Source organism: Eptesicus fuscus, chromosome 18 (genome assembly GCF_027574615.1).
Source record: "Eptesicus fuscus isolate TK198812 chromosome 18, DD_ASM_mEF_20220401, whole genome shotgun sequence".
Classification (NCBI taxonomy): domain Eukaryota; kingdom Metazoa; phylum Chordata; class Mammalia; order Chiroptera; family Vespertilionidae; genus Eptesicus; species Eptesicus fuscus.
The window spans coordinates 6396740-6410411 of NC_072490.1; the positions used below are offsets into that span (position 1 = coordinate 6396740).

The 13672-nt window shown below is 59.7% G+C and overlaps 1 protein-coding gene across 6 annotated transcripts in view; it reads right to left on the bottom strand.

Annotated features, from left to right (window-relative positions):
- The window catches only part of SCN5A (sodium voltage-gated channel alpha subunit 5), a 73519-nt gene that overhangs the window by 19995 nt on the left and 39852 nt on the right, over window positions 1-13672 (bottom strand). For 5 of the 6 annotated variants that reach the window (XM_008154841.3, XM_054729469.1, XM_054729470.1 and 2 more), the window contains exons 14-19: window positions 12246-12419; window positions 10388-10744; window positions 6370-6807; window positions 4808-4966; window positions 2065-2185; window positions 899-1053 (exon numbers count right to left, since the gene is read on the bottom strand). In XM_008154841.3, the coding sequence (XP_008153063.2) occupies window positions 899-1053; window positions 2065-2185; window positions 4808-4966; window positions 6370-6807; window positions 10388-10744; window positions 12246-12419 (1404 nt within the window). The remainder of the gene's footprint in view (window positions 1-898; window positions 1054-2064; window positions 2186-4807; window positions 4967-6369; window positions 6808-10387; window positions 10745-12245; window positions 12420-13672) is intronic. The other variant, XM_008154874.3, reaches the window with a different exon arrangement.

The following is a 13672-nucleotide window of genomic DNA, read 5'->3' on the forward strand; positions in this document are numbered from 1 at the left end:
TCTGCTTCTCTAGGGCTCAATAAACCGCCCTGTCCTCCACAGTCCAGTTCCATCTGCTTCCTCCGGGAAGCCTTCCTGATTGCTCCAGTTCCCCTTGACCTCCCTTCACCCGGAGTCATCTACTCAGTTTTGCTCAACTTTTCTTGAACCGATCTCTGACTCTCTCAAACCTGCTCAGTCTGGTTTCCCCAATTAGATAGGGAATCCCCTGAGGCTCTCCCTGGCTCACAGAAGCAGACAGAGGAGAGCTTGGAAAAGACCTATGGAACCAATGGAAGGTCAGGACAGAGGACTCTGGAATCTGGCCGTCTGGGTTCAAATGCCACACCTGCTGCTTGTGGGTGGTGGGGCCTTGGGCGAGCTACTTAATGCTTCTGCAAAAGCTTGGTGTGGGATGAAAAATGAACATGTGAACTACACGGCGTGGCCTCCAGCCCTGGGAAACCTGGTGTAAGTGGAGCCACCACTGTGGTCTCAGCCAGAATCACGAGTTGCATTGGACCCGCCTGATGGAGCGCCTGAAGCCGTGCACAGTGGTGATGGTGGGGGGCGGGGGAGGGGGAGTGTCACCAGAGCTCAGGTGTGTGAGGCCAGGGACCTGGGACCTATACCAGCTATGCCCTGCGATCTGGGGCAAATCACTGTCCTTTCAGGAAACAAGGGGGCCTGGACCGATGCCCGCTGCTGAGCCCTTCCTGCCCGGACCGGCGACTGTGCTCCCAGGTGGTGAGAGTTTGCGAGCTGATTCCTGACCTGGGGCCCTGGGAGAGGACACTTTCAGCAGAGGTTCTGCCCCCATTCCTGACCCAGCTTTCCAGCTGGCGACTTCCTTTCCCACCCTCCCCTCCTCCGCCACCCCCCCTGCCCAGCCCTGCATCCCCCTCCCCATGGAGGGTACCAGAGCTCCACTGCTGAGCAGGATCATGAAGATGATGAAGGTCTCGAACCAGCTGTGCTCCACGATGCGGTAGCAGGTCTTGCGCAGTCGCCACCAGACCTTCCCTGGGGCCTGCGTGGTGTCCACGGTGCAGCAGGGACAGCGCCGGACACAGCCTGCGGGGGAGTGAGAGGGGTCAGGCCCAGGCCAGCGGCTGTGAAGGCCCATGGCTGATGGCAGAGAGTTCGGTGGTTGAAGGAATGACTGAGAGACAGAGATTACCATGGTGGGTGAGGAGCAGGGCGACGGGGTGGGCGGGGCCGTGGGGGCAGGGAGGGCTGTGGGTGCTGTAGGCCACAGCCCACACTCAGCAGGCACTCTGTGGCAAGGCCATATGGACCGGGCACCCAGGGAGCGGAGGAAGGGCCGGGCAGGTGTGGGCAGGGGCAAGGCTGGGGCTGGGTGGGCTCCACCCTGTCCTCTGCTCATCTGGGAAACCCTCGTCCTGCCAGAATGTTCCAGAATTCCCTGGGCTGCTCCGTCCTTGGGCCTTCTCCACGTTGGCAATTTCTGAGCCTTGGGAAGAATGGGCCCTTGACTGGCAGCCCCAAATGACGTGCCACGTGGAGGACAATCCCTCATTGTATCCCCAGCTGCCCTCCAAATACACCCCCCATTCACTATAAAAGCTGCTGATGCCGAAACCAGTGTGGCTCAGTGGATAGAGCGTCAGCCTGCGGACTGAAAGGTCCCAGGTTCGATTCCGGTCAGGGGCATGTACCTTGGTTGCGGGCACATCCCCAGTGGGGGGTGTGCAGGAGGCAGCTGATGGATGGTTCTCTCTCATCGATGTTTCTAGCTCTCTATCCCTCTCCCTTCCTCTCTGTAAAAAATCAATAAAAATATTAAAAAAAAAAAAAGCTACAGATGCCAGTCACCATGCCAAGGCCTGAGGGGACAGCGGTGAACCAGCCCCAGCCCCTGCCGCTGTGGGAGCGTACAGGCATGCTACCACCCCACAAACGCAGGGGCACCAGTCCTTGGTGCAGCCATGATGAATGGGGCCGGGAGGGGGGCAGCCGGGCCAGGGTGGGGTGTAATATGGCCCCGGGCCCCAAGGAGCTGCAGGTCCTCCTGCCCCTCCCGGCAGGGCTGAGGCTGGGGCAAAGGGCCACCCAGGGACGGACCTTCGGTGAAGCAGTCCTCCGGGTCCTTGTCGTCCTCGCCGAGGTCAGGGATCTGCTCCAGGAGGTCAGCGGTATTGGTCATGTCCGCTGTGCTCCCCTCGGAGTAACTGTCCTCGTGGGTCTGTGGGCAGGAGCGTGGGGCAGGGTGGGCAAGGACATGAGTGTGGGCCATGTCGCAGCCTCCAGCCCAGAGCCTGGGGAGTCTGGGGCTCCCGGAGGGGAGGTGCCCACACTACTATCCATTGCCCTCCCGGGGGGCCTGAGCCCGGGATGAAGAGAACCTGCCCCAGAGGTCACCTAGGGCCAGTCAGGGCTGAGCTGAGGCTGGGCCTCGGGGCTTCTGGGTCTGTGGTCCTGGTCTGCTGGGGTCTAGGGCAGGGCTGTGGGGATGCGAAGGCATCTGGGAAAATATGGGGATAAAGCATCAGTCCAGCTGGGAACAAAACACACAAGGGGTGGCAACAGGGAAACACACTGGCCCACGGGCACACACAGAGGAAAACAGGCATGCCACACCCAGAACCGAGTCAGAACCAGCATCCTGGGCACACGTAAGCACAAGGTCAGGCATGCAGAGAACAGGCCGGCCACCCACCCCTGCTCCCCCCCCAATCCGTGTGGGTGCTGGCGTGAGGCGCCGAGTCTGGAGTAAGAGCGGGAAGGTGCTGGGCCGTGCCCTGCCTGGCATGCAGGGCTCTGCTGCCTTGACCTCGCTTAACCCGATTAGAGAGAGGGGTGCGCACGCGGTGTGCCCTGTGCGTGTCTGCGTGTGTCACGTGTGGGTGCCGGCTGTAGGGGCCTCTGTGGCGCCCTGCCCGGTTCCCCACCTCTAGGCCAGGGCACCCATGCCAGCCGCTGTGAGCACTGGCTGCTGCCTGGCTCCAGCTCCAGAAAAGCCGTCTTCAGCCCGGGAGCTGCCCTCTCTGGAAATTGCTCGGGGGGGGGGGGGCGGGGGGGGTTGCCACGAAAGCCAGTGTGATGGACTGATATGGAGGGAACCACGCGGAGGCCAGCATCCAGCGACCGCACCCCACCACGCCGCTGCCTCAGCCTGCTTCTCTCTTCCCGTGGGTGTCTCCTGAGCGCTCCCTCCGTCGGTCCTTGGCACTGGAAGCCTGAGGCAGGCTCTGCCTCCAGGAGCCCACCCTGAGGACAGGGAGGCCGGGCAGGGCTTCTGGAAGGAAGGGGAGCCTCCACGGGCTTCAGATCCCGTCTCAATCCTCCGCTCAGGTGGCCGCCTTGTTGCTCAGGCCCAGGCCCCACGTAGAGAAGTGCCGGTCCGAGATCTGGTGCCTCTGCTCTTCCCACTGCCTTCCCGCCCCTTCCTTCCGGGACTGACTCCGCTGGTGTCTTCAAGTCCTCAGCCTTAACTTTTAGCTTTCACTTTTAGGCTGCGACGGGCGAGCGCTGGTGGGAACGGAGAGCCGCTCCTCGGGGCAGGGTGGAGCCAGGCCCCAGGGCGAGGCGCTGCCTTTGTGGCCATCCCTCCCCTCCCAGCTCTGTGTTGGACACTGAGCTGGGAAAGGCACGGCCGGACGTCTCCCCCTGCTTTTCCTTTCACGCACGGGAGCTGCCCCAAGGATGCGGGCTTGTCACCAGGGAGGCCGAGTTCTCAAGATCCAGTGAGATGACGGGGTCCTTCTCCCAGGAAAGCCCCTGCCCACCTCACCCTCCCCTTTATGGGGTCCAATACGAACTGATTTAGAGAGAGGAAGAAGCCACGAAACCCGTTCCAAGGTCCCCAGTCCAGTAGGAAAGTCCTGCTCCCCATGACTGTCTGTCCCTCCGTGTCTTCCGGTTCCCGGGTGCCGTCTGCAGGGTGACGGCCCCACCAGGCCCTCTCGCTCCCAAACTGGTCTTGATGGCAAAGCTTCCCATAGGCCCACCCCATGCCACGGACACGGCAGAGGAGAAACGTCCCCTTGGAGCAGGTCTCAACGGCTGGCCTGAGGCCTGAGGTCAGGCTGCAGGACGATGGCCCCCCAGCAGGGTCTCTCCACACGTGACCTCCCCCTTCCATGGAGTTTGGCATGAGTGGGAGAGGGTGGGGGGGGGGAGTGGTGGTTAGCAGGGCCACAGTCTGTTAGTGCAGATGCGCATGGGGGCCAGGCAGGCAATTAAAGGGAGCCAGGCAGGCGGGCTCTGAAGGGAACCAGGGCTCCACCCCGGGAGTAGTGACCGCCTGCCTCCAGCAGGGCGGCGCTGCCAACGATTTTTCAAGAGAAGCCAGAAGTGCCGATTTTTTACATAAAAGCTCCCGGGTTTTAAATGTTGGTGGCCAATTCAGATTAAAACCCTTTTTGTGGTCAGAACAAAACCCTCCAGTAGGCCTCCCATTTGCGGCCTCCGCTTTAGCCCCGTGAGAAGCAGCTGGGGGCCGGCGCACCAAGGAGCCAGGCACTCGTTTTCAGAGCTCCCCAGTTCCCTGGGGTGGGGCCCCTCACAGGGCACGCGGTTGCCAAATGGGACCGAAGCACAGGGACCGGGTGAGGAGGGGTGAACACACGGAGGTTCGGGGTTAGTCCTGCCTCGCGGTCCTGGGATGGCAGCTTCTAGAACTTGCCCGTGGCTCCGGGCCCCACGCCATCCCACCCTCCCCTGCGTGGACAGGGCTGCCCGTGGTCCCCTCTGCAGATGGTCTCCCACGCGGCCCGTGACGGCTGCTGTGGGTCCCACCAGCCCATGCAGGCTCCAGCCCGAGAGGCCGCACCCCACGGGCTTCCGGGGCACAGGTGTGCGTTACCTCGAGGCACCCTGGGGCCCGGGGCTCCGCTTTCCGCTGCTGCCGCCCGTCCGCCTGGGCCGCACTGGCCTCGGCCTCGGAGGAGGCGGTCTCTGACACCTGGCTCCAGGCCCCGGGCTCCGGAGGGGCCTCTGGGCCGCTGAACACAGGCTGGGGTTCCTGCCGAAGAGACCTCCGCCCATGAGCTCCCAGCCCTAAGCTCCAGGGCCCCCCCGACTCTGCCTCAGGCCCCGCCCATGCCTCCTGCCCTCCTCAGGGGCCTCATCGCACCGAGGACCCTCCCTCGGAAGCCCTGAGCGGGTGGCTGGGGGCTCCCGGTAGGTCCAGGTAAAGGGCCGGTAGCCCTCTCCCCCTCCTGGCAGGGTGCAGCTGGGTCGCCATGCCCAGCTCCCATACGTGGCAACTCCACTTTGGAAGGACACGATGACTTTTCCTGTGAGTTCCTATGGCACCCCAGCTTGCATACACACACACACACACACACACACACGCACACACACACACACGCACACGCACACGCACATGCCCCAGGGAGCCAGACCCCACGGACTCAAGAGAAGCAAAGGAGAGGGAAACGGAGGGGCAGGCAGTGGGACTTCCACTCCTGCTGGGAGCATCCCGGAGATCACTGGAGGCTGTGAGCATCCCTCCCCGCTGCGGACACCGTCACTCTGGGCCTGACTGGACGGGCTGAAGCTGGCCGTGGGCCACAGGGAGGCAGGGGGCTGTGGGACCACGTGTGAAGCCTCAGCTCAAACTCCACGCGGGAAAGCAGCTGCTCTCCAGGCCAGACCCACCCGGCGCAGGCCCAGAGGAAGCGGCCAGGATGGGCCCAACTGAACAGAGACAGCCCGTCCGCCTTCCCGGACCTAAAGACCCAACACAAGACGAAGCCATGTGAGCCTGGCCCGGGCCACGGGAAAGCCGAGGGAGCAGTGGGGGGCACTGCCTCTTTTGTCCAGACTCTGGCCCGAAGTGTTAAAAATAACAGGTTGGGAGATAAGATAGTGCCGTCTCTGACACCTGCCATCTTCGGGATGCGTATTTTTAAATCTCAGAATCAGCCCCGGGCCTGGGAGGAGGGGAAGGGGCAGCGGGAGGTCAGGAGATGCACTCTTTTCTCATCAAGACATTGGCCTGGGGAGTCCCCGAGGGAGACAGTGGTCAGAGTGGGGGCAGGGCCCGGGGTCCTGGCTCTGTCCCAGAGGCAGGAGGAACTCCTAGCCAGTCTCTCTCTCTCATGCTGTGCCTCAGTTTCCCTTCCCATACAAACAGCTGCCCATGACCAGCCAGGGGATAAACCATGGACAGCAACCCCTCCCAAGATCCCCTGCTGGGCTGGGCTGGGGAGAGGGCGGAGAGCTGGTCTCAGCTCCCCTCTACGGGGCATGCTGTTGCGGGACACCCTGTCTTCCACCACCGCCCAGCCCGGCTGGGGCAGGCTGGCAGGGGCAGCGGCAGCGGCTCTGAGTGAGGCCGGCTGCCCTGGCAGCAGAGCCCGGCGCCCTATGTAAGTAGGTGCTGCATCTGGGCCGGGGGGAGGCGGTCGGGTGGGGGCTCACCTGCTTGCTGGACTCCTCCTCGGTGCCCAGGCTATTCTCCTCGTCCTCCTCTTGGTCATCCGTGTCTGACTCAGCCACGGCAATGGGCACACACACGGGCTCCGGATCCCCCGGGGTGCCCTGGCCTGGCCGCTTGCCTTCCTCAAACCGTGTCTCCTTGCGGGCCGGGGGCGCCTTCTCTAGCTCTGCGGGTGGCGGGGAGCTGGAGGCGGCCACGCAGCTGGGCAGCTGGCCCCGGGGGGCAAGGGCAGGCTTCGGGGGCCGCCGCTGCCGGAGCCCACAGCAGAAGTCCCAGGTGGTCCGCTTGAGGAAGCGCAGGCCCCGCTGGATCCGGGCCAGGGCCAGCTGCAGGTTGTTCATCTCCCCGTCCTCGTCCGGGGCCGTGAGGTTGTCTGCGCTGAAGGAGCTGAGCAGCAGCGCCAGGAAGAGGTTCAGGACCTGGGGAGACAATACGCCGGGCTCAGTGAGGCGGGCGCCGGGCCAGGTGCTCCGCCTTGGGTCCATGATGGGGAAACTGAGGCCCAGGGACCTTAAGGACCGCCCAAGGCCAACAGCTCTAGGTCAAAACCTGGGTCCCGGGCCCTGATCCTCACCCCCATTCTCTCGAACATAGCTTGGCTATGAGAGGAAAGACACGTCCTAATCCTCCCTCCCAAGGTCTCAGATACGTGGGAGCTGAGGTTGCACAGCCCTAGGTCTCTTGTGTCTTGGCCCAGGTTCCCTGGGCGAAGCAGGGGTCCGGGTCAAAGCCCAGGCCTCCCTGTCAGCAGCTGCCTCGGGGGAGCGTAGGGCTGCTTCTGGGAAGTGGGGTCCAATCTGGGGCCACCGGGGGACAAGACAGAATCCCACCCAGAGGGGTTGGGGCGTTCCCGGGGAGGGGCCTCTGCATCCGTTGGTGAAGGAGGGAGGGGTAGTGACGTGTCTCCGAGTCCCCCCCGCCCCGAGGCCACTCGCCACTCAGACACCTGGGGCTCCTGCTGTGGAGCACCCTCCCCACCTGTGTCCCCAGGTCTGACTACACCCAGGTGGCAGCCCTCAGGCGTCTGGGACCAACTGCGGGGTCAGGCTACTGAGACGGGGTTGTGTCTAGGCGGTGCTGTGTGCGGGAGCAGACAATGGGATGGGGTGAAGGGACCTGGGGTTGGTGCCAGGGGCCAGCCCTGGCTCCAAGGCCCATGGTGCTGCGGGGAGTCAGGGAAGGGGCCAAGGTTTCAGAGGTGCTCGAAGGCACGCTCCTTAAATTATGCATTAGCGGGGTGGAGGGGGTCAGTGGGGGATCAAGGGGGACATCGGTTATACTTTTAACAGTAAAGGCAAAATTTAAAATTTAGGGATTAAGGACTTGACCCCTAAGGGAGGTTGGCATGGTCCTCTGTGTTCGCGTGGTCTGGATGACTGCTTGGTGGTAAACCATCCTGCGAGCGAGACGTTTTCTTGCAAATGTCAATTTTTAGCTTTTGCTACAAAAGGAAACGTGTGCTGAGCGACCAGGGGCTGGGCACGGGCCCAGTTTCCTGAAGGTTAAGTGACGCTGGTGCTGGGCTCCTTCCCCCACGTAGGCCAGACCCGGCTCGGAGCATCACCGGGCCAACAGGCCAGCGACACCCCTCCCCACGCCGGGCTTGGTGTCCCCCCAGAAGGGAGTTCAGTTGGATGGGGGCCCCCACAGCAGGGTGTTGTGTGAAGGCGGGTGCACAGTTCTCACGCTGAGCCCCTGCTCTGGCTTCTCACAAGCCCTGCAGACACACCTGTCAGCAAGCTGGGAATGAGACTCTGACGGAAGGTTCGAGCGCCAGCCCTCAAGACTGGCCTTTTTTTAAAAAAGAGCAACACACACTCCCATGGACAGCATGGGAGGGTTAAGTAGGACTTCCGGATCCTAACTCTATGGAGAAATGATCACTTTTGACTCCTGTAGCCTTTGGGAGGCGGGGCATGGGATGTGATTCAGAGCTGCTGTCTACGCAGACCTCTGGCCTGGCCTGCTCCGTTCCTGTGGCCCACCCTGGACCCTCTCGCACGGCCCTAACTCACGCCCGGCCCACCGCCCCTGACCTCCAGGTGTCTGGGGCCCAGGCTGGGGGCAGGGCAGGCAGGGGGCGCCTGGGTAGCCTCGTTCGTCCACCCACACGGGACACTAGGGCCTCCCTTGTCGGCAGCCTCAGAAGCTTGTCTCCTTCCAGTGCTTTCCCTGTCAATCTCGCTGCTGCTCCCCAGCCCCTGCCTGATCATCACTTCCCATTCTAATGGCAATTGCTTCCTCCCACGCCCGGCAGCAGCCCAATTCCTGAGGCAGCCAGGGCGGGGGCGGGGGGAGGGGGGCGCCTGCGTGGGCTGTCAGCTTCCCTCCCCAACGGCCTCCAATCTTCTCATCCCCAGACAGATGCGCTGGGAAATGGCAGGGCTGTGTGTCTGAGGGCAGCTCAGGCTGGCCCTTTCCTGAGAGCTCTGTGCTCGCGCCCTCCTTGGAGCACATGGAGTCCACCGGTTTGAGGAGACGGGAGGAGGGTTGTGAGGCCGGCCAAAGGGCTGGGTCCCAGGGGCTCTGTGCACCAAAGCCCTCTTCCTCTCTGCGCTCCTCCAGCTGTGGGGCCTGCAGGAGGCTGACCCCATCTCAGCCTGGGCCTGCCCTGGCCCCGTGAAGGCACATGGGAGGAGACAACAGACCAGTCTGAGGAAGGGCACTAGAATCTGCAGCTCACAGTACTCCCGCCACCTAAAACCTCTCTATGAACGGACGTGAGCCTGGGCTGCCCATGTCATCGGGAGCCAGGCCATGCGGGTGTGATGTCTGAGCATGTGTGGGCCACCTGTGTACCCAGGAAGGGGGCTCCATGTCCACGAAGGACACTGAATGACTGACCTGCCTCAGCCCTGACTCTTCCAAAGGCCCCTTCTTTGGCATTTAGATTTGGATCTCTCTCAACTCCGGGGTTCCCCATACTGTAAACACACAAGGCAGGATGCACTTGCCCTTGACAGACAGGTGGTCACGGTAGCAAAGGTCTGGATCCCTCATGATAGGACAGCAGGAACTCCCACCACAGCTACCCAGGGAGACATATAAGGCTCCCACGGTCCCACCTCACCTGGACCTCCACCTGCTGGCACCTGTGTTTTGCTCACTCTGCCCCTTTCCTCTCTAGCATTACATGTCTATCAGGTCAGCTCTGAACACTCCTCCAGGAGGCCTTCCTTGATTTCCAGCTGGAGGGGATCAGCACCGATAAGCTCCCCCTTAATGGCTCTGATCATTCTAACTTAAAAATTCTAATTTCATGCCTTTTTGAACTCCCCACCTCCCCAAGTTTATGAGTTAATGTCAGGGCCACATTCACCTCTGTATATCCAATAGCCTCTGGCAAAAGATTTTGCATGCAACAGGGGTTCAGCAAATGTTTGTTAAGTTGAATCGAAAAAAACATGCGATAAAATCATTGCCAGTGAATGACTAATAAAATATTAGGTAGATAAGTTAGTAAATTAATGAAGGTAAAATGAGGAAATAATAAATAAGCAGGCAAGTAAGTGGGTGAATTAAAGAATGAGTTAACAAATAAAGAGTGATATGAATGAATGGGTCAGTCAGTAAGTAAATAGGTAGACAGATTGATGGAGAGGAAGACAGATGGATGGGCGAGTTAGTGGGTGGGTGATTTATGAGTGGGTGGATGGCTGGATAGGTAGATGTATAGGTGAGTAGAGAGACAGAAGAATAAATGATAAGGGAATGGGTGAATTGATGAAAAGTCCTAAGTGGGTACATTGGTGGGTAGATGAATGAATGAATGAATGAGAAGACAGATGGAAAGATGAGTAAATGAGTAGATGGATGAATGGATGTGTAAATAGGTGGATAGATGAGAGACTGATGGGTGGATAGGTGGTTTGACAGACAGATGGCTGAGTGAATGAATGGATGGATGGGAGGAAGGGTAAGTGAATGGACAGATGGGTAGCTGGTGGATGAATGGATGAGTAGGTGAATGTGTGTGTGCCAGGCCATTGGCCAACTTACCACAAGGTTGCCAATGACCATAACAAGCAAGAAGACCAGCAGGCACAGTGACTGCCCAGACACCTCCATGCAGTCCCACATGGTCTCGATCCACTCGCCACAGAGGATGCGGAAGATGATGAGAAAGGCATGGAAGAAGTCCATCATGTGCCAGCGGGGCAGCAGGCCTGGCTCGCTGATGCGGTGCCTCAGCTCTGAGTAGTTTTTGCCAAAGAGCTGCATGCCCACCACGGCGAAGATGAACACGATGATGGCCAGCACCAGCGTCAGGTTCCCCAGGGCCCCCACCGAGTTCCCGATGATCTTGATGAGTGTGTTCAGCGTGGGCCATGATTTGGCCAGCTTGAAGACCCGCAGCTGGGGAGGGAGGGGTCCTGTGATAGGCTCTGGTTCCCAGTGCCCACGGACACCCTCATCTCCCTCCCACAGTTCCTGCCCGAAAACCCAGGGAGCCCTTGAAAAGTCACTGACACCTGTTCCTCCGGCTTCTCCAAGAGCCCACACTACTGTTTCTTCCCACAGCCTGAAGGTGCCTTCAGTGGACTCCGCTCCGGGAGTCAGGTCAGCAGCTCCAGCCTCATTTCCCCCACACAGCCCTTCTCTTTGTCCTCACGCTAGCCTCCTACTCCCCTGGGTCTCACTTCAAGGAACTTCCTAGATTCCCCCCAATAGGGGATGTCCTTTTTCTGCCAGGCCCTTCCTCAGATACCCTTCCAGGCCAGCTCAGCCATCTCTAACTTACCCAACCACCTCCATTTCTCTCTCCTCTTAGTTATAACACAGAAAGGGAGCCAGTGCTTAGCAAGTATGAAAAACCTACTGTGTCAGACCATGTGCTTAGGATGCATCAACTCATACAGAACTCCCAATAACACATGGGGCTGGCACTCTTCCTACCTCCTTTGACAGATGAAGACGACAACCCTTAAACGTGGAGTAACTTGTCTAAGTTCCTTGGCTCCTGGCAGTGGAGTTGGGATTAGATTTCACTGCCTAGGCTTTCTCACCTGCTCCCACCATGCTGCCTTCCTGAGCACCAACAGCGCCCAGACCTCCCTGGGAAGCCTTCCCTGACCTCCCTCCAGCCCGTGGCTGGACCTCTCAGGCATCTTAAACGTAAAGCATAGTCCACCAGGAGCTCCGGCATCACCTGAGACTCACTGAACTGTCATCCGCAGTTTAACAAGATCCGCAGGCGATTTGTGTGTGCGTTTGTTTGCAAAATGCGGATTCTGAAACCAGCAGGAAGAACCAAGGAAGAGCTGTCGGCAGACCTGGCTCCACCTGTTACTTGCCATGGGGCGTTGGGAAATTGCTTCTGACTTCTTTCTGAATCACTGACTTGCCTCAACCATGGTTCTTCCAAAGAATCCTTCTTTGGCATTGTAGATTTTGAGCTCTCTCAACTCTGGGATTCCCCACATTGTAAAGACACAAGGCAAGATGCACTTGCCCTTGACAAGACAAGTGACCATGAAAGCAAAGGCCCGGATCCCTCATGACAGGACAGCAGGAACTCCCCCCACAACCACCCAGGGTGACAACCTCTCCGAGTCTCAGTCTCCTCATCTGTGCAATGGGGATATAGTACTATCAGCCCCACTCCTGGGATCCTGTGAGCACTAAAGGGTGAATCATAAAGGGCTTTGCAAATCATCCGATGGCCACCCCAATCGCTCCTCTGGAGGGGTATCTCCTTCTGTCTTGCCCGCCCCCCACACATCACCAGCACTGGGCCTGGCACCCAGGGGTACTTAGCCAATAGCTGTTGGGTGAAGGCATGATGGCTCAGAGTTGGGGTGAGTGAGTGGTGCCCCAGGCACCCGCCCCGCCCCCCTGCAGAAGGCCCAGCAGGTACCAGGCGGAAGGAGCGCAGCACCGACAGGTTGCCCATGCGGGACAGGCCCAGCTCCATGAGGCTGAGGATGACGATGATGCTGTCGAAGATGTTCCAGCCCTGCTGGAAGTAGTAGTAGGGGTCGAGAGCGATGATCTTGAAGGTCATCTCTGCGGTGAAGATCCCTGTGAAGACCTGGGAGGGCGCGGGAGGGAAACAGGGGTTCCCCACAATTGGGCAGGAAAGAGCCTCTGGCCGTCAGGGGCGCTTGTTCCCACAGGATCTTCCTTCTGGGCTGCCAGCTCTGACTGCACCCAGGCTCCCAGTGGGGGCCTGCCTGGCCATGGCCTAGCCCCTTAGGGATACCTCTGCCCTGAGGCCTCCAGCCCGCTCTGTTGCTCTCCAAGCATGAGATGGGCCCTCAGAAACAGCTGGGCCCATCGAGGGCTCTGCAGAAATTCAGTTCAGGAAGCACCTGAGGGCCGGGGACCCAGCCCTAGATTCCTTCCAGCCCGTGTTGCCACAGGACACACCCTCACTTCACACGTGCCAGATACATGCATTCATTCCTATAGCTACTCATGGCTCTCCTGGCTCAAGACCTTGGTCACGCCGTGCCCGCTCCCTCCTTGCCCACCTGCTGAACTTTTCTCACTGGAATAATAACCAGCCACTATTTCTTAATTGTCCTAAGAGCTGGGCTGGAATGCTTTGCAAATGTTGTTTGTTTGTTTTCCATTAACAAGCCGACAATGAAATTATCATTATCCCTATTTTACAGGTAAGGACACGGAGGCACGGAGAGGCCAAGTAACTTCGCTCGGGTCATGTAGCTAGTATGTTTGGGAACCAGAGATGACCTCCGTGCTGTCTTTCAAGATTTAGAGTGACCGCCTCTCCCTCTAGAAACGTTCCTGAGGTGGGCAGAGGCAGGGCCTCGCCTGGTTCACTGACTCATGAGTCCTGAGATGCCCGGCCTCAGCCAGCAAAGACCCGTGGTCAAGGAGCCCATCCTGTGTGGGCCAGGCAGCCGGGAACATGGCCAACTGCTCCGAGGTGTGCCAACTGCTACCACGGGGACATGGTCCCAAGAGGAGGGGCGTGTGGCTGGAGGGAAGGCAGGGCCAGTCCACAAGGCCTTATTGGCCACGTGGAGGAGCTGGGGGTGATCCTGAGGGCAGTGGGGAGGCACTGAGGACTTCTGCATTTATTAAACCAACTTTCCAGCTTTGTTATAATTTAACTAGAGGCCCAGTGCATGAAATTTGTGCACGGGGGTTGGGGGGTGGGGGTGTGTGTATCCCTCAGCCCAGCCTGCACCCTCTCCAATCTGGGACCCCTCGAGGGATGTCCGACTGCCCGTTTAGGCCCGATCTGCATTTATATAAAAACATGCATGCTTTTTATAGTTTTAATGTATATGATAACAATATACACTGAGTGGCCAG